This window comes from Haemaphysalis longicornis, unplaced genomic scaffold (genome assembly GCF_048455015.1).
Source record: "Haemaphysalis longicornis isolate Haplotype H1 unplaced genomic scaffold, Haemaphysalis longicornis Haplotype H1 scaffold_7, whole genome shotgun sequence".
Taxonomy (NCBI): domain Eukaryota; kingdom Metazoa; phylum Arthropoda; class Arachnida; order Ixodida; family Ixodidae; genus Haemaphysalis; species Haemaphysalis longicornis.
The window spans coordinates 75061512-75071137 of NW_027526422.1; the positions used below are offsets into that span (position 1 = coordinate 75061512).

Below are 9626 nucleotides of genomic sequence, written 5' to 3' on the forward strand. Positions count from 1 at the left end.
TTGCTCCACCCTCGCTTTGGACGCACGTGAATTGAGGTGCTCTTGCAAAGAAAAGAGCGGAGTGACAACGAGGCTTTAAAAGACCCCGATAAGCAGATATATAGGGAGAGAGAGAGCTTCGTGAAAGGAAGAAACTTGGATCGAGCGGGCGGGGAAAGTGGCTGCTCGGTCATCGCCATGGGGTTGCGTGGTATGTGACCAAATTCACGGTCCACCTGCCACCATAACTTCGACTTCTCGCGGCTGGCGTGTTGGCGTTTTGCTGCCGCGTGGGGCCGTCGGAGGTTAACTCCCGCTCACGAATACGGGCCTGCTTGCTTGCCTCTGTTCAGCAAGTGGTGTGGCCCGCCTGCGGACTTTCGCACATCAAGCAGCGTCAATAGGGGGTCGTGATAATTCAGCATATGCCAAATCAGACTCTCTCCATGCAACCCATTCACGCCAGTTTTCACCAAGTTCTTCTGACGATGACGGAATTGCCACGAATAGAAGTTCGTTCAACTAGGGAGCACTAAAGAAGTGCAGCCACTTATCATTGCAAACAGAAACCTCACTTTGAACATGCGAAAACAATACCAATTCCAAGCAATTCTACAGTTCCTTTCTAGTTCAAAATGGTCTAAGCGAAAAAGGTCGTTGATTAACTAATTTTTTTACAAAACTAAGCGCACAACTTATACACAATCAGGTGACTTCGGTGATAAAAAAATCTCTGTACTTGACATCAAGAACATGCCGTATTTGAGCGATTGTAACGCGCCCCTGAATGTAACGTGCAGGTAAGTTTACTTATGAAAAAAAAATGATTTCAAGCAGATCCAACCGCGCCGGTGCAAAAAAGACGTGGCACCACGTACCTGACAGAAGACATTTTATTTTACGCATGCAACTGTGGCAGCGAATTCGCTTGTGCTTCATACACTTGCTTATCCAGCTGCTGCTGGCGTTAAAACAAATGCGGTGAACATTGAAATCAGATTTAGGTTTTGAGCCCTATTGTAACGCGCACGCAAATTTTAAGGCTTCTTTTAGCGAAAAAAAAAAAGGTGCGCGTTAGAATCGTGCAAACACGGCATGCGTCAATAACTACACCGCACGCACTTTTAAATCTATTCGCAACAACGTGAGGATAAGCGTAATGCACAAACACGCTTTCTGTCTTCGAGCTGAGCATGTAGCTTATCTTGTTCTCATCATGCGCCCAGGGCTCAAGCGCTTCTGCGCCGACGTGGAGTTCATGTCCGGTACTCAGCCGAGCCTGGCACTGAAGATCTGCTGGGCCGCCTGCTGTCCCGCGTGTCTCTTGGTGAGTCCATGTCTTTGTCTTCTATTTGCAACCTGGAGCAATCTAAAGATCCCTGAAGCGTATATATACGTAATTTCAGTGTGAGGAAGAGAAACAGTCACAAGTGCCCTTTTCTGCCCAAACTTTAGTATTGTGTAGGTGGTATTCATTCAAAAGTTTAGCCGTCAGTTTCTTCGCAACCCTGGAAACGGCCACGGACATGGCCGATGCGCCACGGAGATGGCGCTGCTGGTGCCACTGCGCCCACACGCCCAAGAAAAAAAAAACACCGGCGTGCGTCGTCTTCTCCGTTTCAACCAGATTCTCAACGGTGGCTTCAGCAGGGATGTTATTAATCGCACTCACATTGTACTCGAGGCATTACTTTGCGTTCGGTGGGGTAGAGTTTGGAACGTCCGAAACAAATAATGTGCTTAGCACGGGCAAGTACCGCCATCCCGCGAAGCTAGCCCGAAGTAACCACTAACGGTGCACTTACATGGTTGCCTACATGCGTGCCTCGCCAGTGAGTACAAGCTATACGAGCACTAGCGGCATCTTCCGCCGCGTTCAGAAAGCAGGAGACTGGAATTCCGCCGCATTGAGGTCTTCCGCTGTGTGAATACTATAGGTAGAACGCGTAAACCCAAAGTGCCAAAGACAATAGTGTGAAGCTGATATACGCCTTGCACGCACTACACAGGTGGCCAAAAGTAGTTGAACATAACGGCCAACTTGGCAAATCATATTTTGGCCTAGCAGGGAAGAGGCAGGAAAGGTCCATCAGGAAGTGAAGAAGGGCGTTGTCGCTGCTTACAGGAGGTGCACGCACGAAGTCATGTTGCCAGCGGCACAAGTATACAGCCGAGGCCATAAGAAACGAGTACAGATAGGATCATAATTCTCTAGAAGATGGTGTTGGGGCAATTGTGAATAGCAGCTAAATCTGCCGGTGAGTATTTGTGGAGTAGCAGGAACTCATTTAGGGACATAAGGATGGTGCTCTGGAACGGTATAGTGTAACATCAACAAGCTTCGCTTGGTTTAGCTTGCCGCGGAAATAACTTTTGAGTGGCTGTGTGGCACTGGGGATGTGGTTAATTATTGTGCGGCAGCAGGTGCCTGCTCGCGGACGGTCGACAAAATGGGAAGGTCATTGACGTCAACGTAATTGTCTAGCCCCTTGGTTAGATGGTAACCTGCGATGGTGCGAAGGCACAATCGAGGGGAAAGTAAAAAAAAAACTGGCCACGTATCTGCTCGTGCCGTTGCACGATAGTCGACTGGCGCCCCTGGCAAGGTGAATGCATCCCTTCTATTTCCCGCTGACCTCCCTAGCTGTTTCTCTCCCGTCTCGTTCCTTCCAAGATAACACGCTGGAGGCTTGCTCAAGACAATTTAAATTTACCGCGTTCCACAGCTCCAAGTCGGGTGCCTCGATGCCAGCGCTCCGTACGGCGGAGATGCGCGTGAATTGAGGTACCCTACTACAACGTCTGTAGAACCACGTTGCCCTACTCCACGAGTGTTCCAGGCGGAACGCGAAACCTGTCTAGTGGAACCTTTCGTTGCCGTTGCCGTTTGATTTTTTAGAATTTCGCCAGATAGCGCGGGCAACGGCAAGCGACAGTTTTCTGCAGTTGATGTAGTATTTTATTTCTTCTCAAAGAAGCAAGTATCCGTAAATTTTGTATAAAGGAACGCTCCAAATATCACTCATGTATTGATTTTTGCCTTATATTTGCGTAATCTCCTGTTCTTGTTCAACAATGTCGACAAATATGAACATTAACACTAGACTTAGTCGTTTATATTTTGCGTGAGTATATAGCATTATTGCGCAGGGTCTGTTTCACTTCGGCGGGCTGGCTAAATCGAGTTATCACAGTCTAACATACAGACAGACAGACAAAAATTTTCCCCTTGAAGTAGACCAAAAAAGGCTATTGTCTTTAAAAGAAAGTCTCCGTAAAGAGTTTTATTTTTTTTTTTACTTTTGCGCAACGGCAAAGTTTGTACCCGTGTAGGCGAAGAAACCAGCGGCCGAGACGTGTGGAGACCTTCCCCAGTGACAACTGTCTCTGCAATGCATGGTGATCTGTCGCAACTTAGAGGGCGGCCGTGTAGGTACAGCGAAAATTTCTATCGACGAAACAATACAATGGTGATTCTGTTCGGTGTACTGCGCGCGTTGTAACTTCGTCTCCTCGTCTTTTCGACCTACTCTGTCCTTCCTGAAATCCCATGCTACACATCTTCTGGGGCGGTATTCTCGAGTTTTGTTCCTTTTGCGTCCCTTTCAAAAGTGTCCCTTTTGGCGAGCCCTGATTGGCTAAAAGCAAACAACCGGAAGTGACGTAGCGCAAGTGCGGCAAACCTACTGCCAACGCCCACTGCTTAACCGGAAGTACGTCACGATGCCAGGGACGCAAAAGGGACGTTTTCAAAGGGGACACTTACGAGAATACCGCCCCTGGTGCACTACAGATGATCTCAGTAGTACTGGTGCCATCACGTGGTCCCTGCAAACGTCCGTGCCGTTTCTGGTGAACACGCTTCTAAACGTATAACCGGCCTTCACGGCCGTGTCCTCGCAGTGGATCGCGGTTGCGGACGTGTTCTTGTACAGCGAGCCGCTCAAACTGGGCGAGTACACGTTCCCTTCGTGGGCCACCGGAATCGGCTTCTACTCGGTCACCGTGGCCTTGCAGATTATGGCCGGCTTCGCCATTTACCACTGGTACAAGTGCGGATGGGTGAGTCCGTTGAATGCTTAAAGCTCATTCACACTGCAAGCGACGAAAACGAATACGAACCGTTCGCAGACGCCCTGGATCTGAACTTACGTCGTCAAGCATGTCCACGCCTCCATTATGAATCAGGCCGTGCAGGGATATCGGGTAGGAAGTAAGAACCTTAAATGTATTCCCAGAAAGTTGCTATAGATGAGGTGACTGACCACAGCTTGAAATAATTTTCTCGAATACGGATTTAATCTATACGGGAGGTAGTATCCTTTACATCCTAAAAGGACGCTTCTGTTGAGGATTATTTAAGGGACCCACAGGAACAAAGATTAGTGATTTGAAAGGTGAGCAGAACCAGACTGCGGGTTTATTTTCTAAGCAAGCTGTAGGCTCAGCCCGCGCGCAGACTTAGAACTGCAGGCTGAACTTGCGAGCCACCCAATCACCACAAGAAATGGCACGTGGTTCTAGTCAGATGGTGAACTGTACCAGCTTTGGGGAATCGTCCGGGTGGAATTAACATTGAACGCGATGTTGAAAAAATAAATTTACTTTGACTTTGTGTAACTTTGCAGCCGTTTACCTATCGCGTACCATTTGGAAAGCAGGCCATTAAAGCTCTCGGTATTCGTACAGAACGCGTCCAATATACGTTTACCTCCTTGCCTTTCCTTTCTTTTTTACCTCCTCCTCTTCTTACTCCTCCTTTGTCGTCTGTGTGTTAAAGGAGCCATGAAGAGAAAATGCAAGTTGGTTTTATTCGAAAGATTTCGTGTTTTATAGTGCCCCCAGCGCTTGTCCGGATACAAACGGTGCTTTATTCACTGAGGAATTAAACAGTTTAGGTTAAAATTTTGATTTTCCCGCTCAATCGTGCGTTTTCGTGGTCCCAAATGACATCACAGGAACCGACCGCTCTGCAGCCTAGAGTACCTTCATTCACGCATCCACCGTACAGGGTAGAGACACGTATACGCTGGCGCCGCCATTTTCGGTTGCTCGCTCGCCGAAGAAGCAAGTCATTGTGTCAAAACCGCGCTAAAATTATCGCCGCAACGCGGTTTACTGAAGAAGTTTGAATCATATTGTCTGTTTCGCGTTGCTAGGTCTCGTGGGAAACGAAAAGAATAACGCGTTGAGCCCGTTGGCCCAATTGCGGCGGCACGGGACCGTTCAAAGGTTGTCTCCACCCTGTACAGCGGTGTTGGTTTGTTCCCGCGTTTCTTTACGTTCCGTAACCTAGATGGCGCCACCATACCGTGGCAAGCGTTTGGTTTGTTTTTGCCCGCATTTAAACCTGGCTTGTTTTTGTTCTGGGAGAAAATATTCGTTCCCTGAAACAGTGCTCGCTCGACAAATGGGGTCACGTAAGACACCGTTGCTTGCGTCAATCGGCCAGTGTCGTCTGAGACAACCCCAAGCCCCGTAGTGCTGTGAAGCTAAACCAAGCATGCTGTGCGCAGTATGAACAGCAGAACGCATCAGTACTTCTATGTTTACATGTGCTTTCGTAACTTCCACTGTTTGTCCCATCATTCTTATTGCTTTGTAAAGAATGTGCCCTAAATTTAAGCGCAAATAGCTCGTTCGTCTAGTTTGTAAGCTCTACCTAATTTGCGTCTGCTTCTGCCAGCCTCAGCCAATCGCAGAGCTTAGCTCATGTGACATCATAGGTTCTGTTGCGGGAAATGAGCTGGTGGGTCGCATGACCATTCCCGTTTTTCCTAATTATGTAGCTTATTTGAGCGAAATTTACGTTAAAAGTGGTGTCAGTATGATTCTAACGAGACAATCTTTTGAATGAACCAAACTTGTGTTTTCTCTTCATGGCTCCTTTAAGTGCCTGACAGTTGTGCATATGTTCTTCTCTGGTAAAGGAACTACCTCAGCACCAGCAACCCACAGCGTGTGTTGTCGCCACCCCGAATTCCCAACACACATCACGCAGCACAAAGCGTAGCGTACCCCATTGGCATCGTGCCGAGAACGATTAAGTTCATTCCTGTAAAGCGTGCTTCTCCGTAAAGCGCTTCACTATGAGGGAAAACAAACTTCACAAAGCGCACAAACGACGGGGCACTGATATTAAAGAATTGCGAGTTTGGAGGCGAAATCTTGTCGGTGTTGCTCGTAAACAAACCCTCTACCATGACACAATCACTAACAAGTGATTGGCAAAGAAGCTCAATGCAAAACAATGGCTGCGGATTAGCTCAGCCAACCATGGATATGCAAAGCGAAAGCTAAGCTGAGCCTGGTTTAGTCTAGGCTTCACTTGGTTAACCTTTGATTTAGCTGTAATTATTATACTATTCGTCTAAAGCGTGCCTTTGTCTACGGTTGTGGTCCCGCTTCCGGCACTTTCCGAGCCGAACGGCTCGCCCTTCCTCAGTTTCCGACGCTAGCTTCGCGCGCTTGAAATTCCGGGCCCTCTCCAGCGAAGTAGCCGGCTGGGCGATATCCGCGGGGTGGTCAGACGCCGCTTGCCGACGACGGCTCAAAGCCTCCAGCTCCCGCGCAATGCTCGGAGAAGACGGCCCGGCCTCGCTTTCATCCATGGTCGAACCCGCATGCGCGCGCTGAGTCACGCGGTCAGGCGTCGACCCAGCTGCGGAGAGCGCATGCGCAAACCCTGCAGCGGCAACGGCGGCGGCGGCTAGCGAACTCGGCCGTCGGGTCGCGTTCGGGTCACGTGATGCAGTGCCAAGGATACGGCACAGCTGCGGTCAAATGAAGGTGAAATTTCCCGCGACGGTGAAACCGCTCGACGAGATTAGGAAAGCTTTGCTTGAAAAATGCGAGTATTGTGACAACACTTCATAACAACAACCAGAAGTGTCGATGAAAAAGACGCCTAAACTCGATAGTCTATGGCTGCGTGAATCCGGTTTTTTCGCCCCCTCCTTAAAATAGGAACGAATTTCCAGCGCAGTAGCCAACATGTACCTTTGTTTTGCTCCCTCACGCTTCAGTAGATTCCCAATGAAGCGTTCACTTAACGCAACAGTCGTTGCTGTGATAAACTTGTTTTCTTTTTTTCTTTATCAACACCATCGTCATCTGTCATGGAGGAAAGAATGTCAGGAGTGGCCCTTAGCATCCCCAACGCACTGCAGTAAGTGTGGAGGAAGTTACGTCACTTTAAGGACGCCCGCAGACAGTGTTGCTTACTTCTTTACAGCTGCGGCGGCTAAATCTGGCGAGCCACTCCGGGCAGTTCTTACGACGCTCCGGCAGAACTATAGATATTATTACGTGGCGGCAGATTACACGGACCATGTAGCGATGAAGCGATGTATTTACATAATGGTTAAAGAACTATTTACATAATGCCAAAACGGAGCCCGGCCTGGCAGCGCGGCGCACCAGCTCTTCTTCGTCGTCACCATCCTTGGTGGTGGGCTATGGCGCCACGGGGATTGTCCGCCACGTCCCGTGACAATATCTTCTGCGTCTCTCGCCTTTTTTAATTCGGTGACAGTGAGCTAAGGACACATAAATAGAAGCTTATAGAAATAAAATAGTATTAACGTCTCAAATAAGTATTCTGCGTCCACCCCACGTTCTGCAAAATAACGCTCTCCTAGATGATTTTATCGCATTTCTCAAAACAAGGGGACAGTATTATAAGTAGGGGCTGGTTTGGGGCCCTACTCTAGCGGTAAGACTTCCGTGTCTGACCGCTCTCTCCCCATGAGATTTATAATGATCTGAGGCGCGGCGCACCAGCTCTTCTTCGTCGTCACCATCCTTGGTGGTGGGCTATGGCGCCACGGGGATTGTCCGCCACGTCCCGTGACAATATGAACAACAGTTTTCGCGGTGTCAGCCATAAAGGTTCATACTAATATACACTACAGGGAAATCTGGCGCCACTGTCTACGGGAACCGCTCTTCGGCGAGTGTTCTGTCATGTACCGGGCAGGCACGTTCCACTTGTCCTTGGCATGGCTCCTGAACAGGCTGAAAAGTTGGCTCTGGCTGCAAAAAGCAACAATATTCTGGTAGAAGGTTCATCAAATTTGTTTTATTATAAAATTAAACCTCCAGAAAAATTAATTTTCCAATAATTATGTAGAAGTTTCATGCACGATGAACGAGAAAAAAATGTTACCCTTTTTTGTCGATTTTGGCTTCTAGACAAAAAAGAAGCCATATGGCTATCTAAGCCAAGTAGGCGAGGAACGTCGCTAGCAGCAATGGCGCCGCACACGGCGGCCCGTGTCTGCAGCATAGAGATAATATGTCTGCAGCGACAGATTTCCCTCTAGTATATATTAGTATGAAACTCTATGGTGTCAGCAGCATTCTTTGGCATTCGCGTGCCCCAGCGTCCCTTATCAGCTGCTCTTTGAACGGAAGTGGCGGCGGAGAAACCAAGGAGCGGAAGAAAAGAACGGAAAAGGGTAGTGAGCTCAGTGGTCGTCTCGGCGCGCCGGAGCGGCTTCACAAAAAGTGACCTCAGGGTCTCTCCTGAGTCGGCTCTCTCCTCCATGCCCTGTGTCCACTTCAGGAGGAAGCTTGCCTCTGCCGCAGACCTCCACTGACCTCACCGTCGCTGACTTAGTGTATGCAATAAAAGTTAGCGCAGAATAGACAACACGAGAGAGACTGGCGGGAAATGCCAGTCCCGTTTGCCTCTTTTGAGTTGTCTGTCCTGCGCTAAACTTTATTCCGAATGCTATGTACCGGTTTTTACGAGCAAGTTTCATTAACGCTGGGTGTACATCCGTGCCTGCTCTCCCCGGCCGCAGGACGTGCGCAAGGCGCTGCGTCCGGTGCCCGATTGGGGGCCCAAGGATCCCGACGAGTACCGGGAGTACGTGCGCTTCTTGCAGGAGCGGGGCATGCACCCCCTTAGCGAGCAGGAGCAGCCGCTCATCCCAGAGGGGTCGGCTCTGCCCCCCGAAGCCGGTGGCGACCAGGCCGCCGCCGCATCTCCCGGGCCCGCATCGCCCCCTGCCGAGCCTAAAAAACACGCCCCCGTCCCAGCGGCCAACGCGCCAGCCGCTGTCTCGTAGGTGTTCGCACAGCTCTCGGACTTGTCAGCCTCGACGCGGGAGCTTCGAAGATGGCGTGCGCGATGGCATTAGCGACAGGCTCCCGGTGGAGTTACGGGTAGAAGTTTGAACGTTTTTATATAAAAAAAATTCAGGCATCTCCATGAAGTGAATCATGACTAGTGGGCGAAGCTCTGAGGATGGGTCTTACCGTAAATCACTCATGGCATTGCCCACTCGCGCATGTAAATGAGTGACAACGCGTGTGTACAGGTAGAAAATTCCAATCCAGTCCAATCCGATACAATTCACTTTAATCCAATCAAATTCAATCCAAATCCAATCCAATCCAATGCTCCTCGCGCATGCGCAACACTGTGTACACGGACGCCAAGGGACAAGCCACGGACAAAGCGAGGTGATCCCTCTTTCACAGGAATCGGTAAAACACTTAAGGGAAATGTGCCTTCACAGGATCAGTTGAATGTTTATCGTGCATCGATATGAACTTGCTAATCAATATTTATATTTCGTCGGTATGGCCCCGTTAGACGCATCAACGTTAGACACTGGATTGCGCGCGCCGGAGCATTG

The 9626-nt window shown here is 49.4% G+C and overlaps 1 protein-coding gene across 1 annotated transcript; it reads left to right on the top strand.

Moving 5' to 3' along the window:
* Nucleotides 1-1195: 1195 nt before the first annotated feature.
* LOC144144496 (sodium- and chloride-dependent glycine transporter 2-like) lies at nt 1196-9139 on the top strand. Its single transcript, XM_077675966.1, has 3 exons — nt 1196-1306; nt 3883-4041; nt 8787-9139. The coding sequence occupies exons 1-3, from the start codon at nt 1196-1198 to the stop codon at nt 9051-9053; spliced, it is 537 nt and encodes a 178-aa protein (XP_077532092.1). The 3' UTR covers nt 9054-9139.
* Nucleotides 9140-9626: the final 487 nt, after the last annotated feature.

Bases quoted from the DNA above. Each gene is read 5' to 3' on its own strand.
- LOC144144496 (XM_077675966.1), top strand. From the start codon at position 1,196: ATGCGCCCAGGGCTCAAGCGCTTCTGCGCCGACGTGGAGTTCATGTCC. The intron at 1,307-3,882 runs GTGAGTCCATGT...GTGTCCTCGCAG, and splicing joins GCTGTCCCGCGTGTCTCTTG to TGGATCGCGGTTGCGGACGT. The intron at 4,042-8,786 runs GTGAGTCCGTTG...CCCCGGCCGCAG, and splicing joins ACTGGTACAAGTGCGGATGG to GACGTGCGCAAGGCGCTGCG.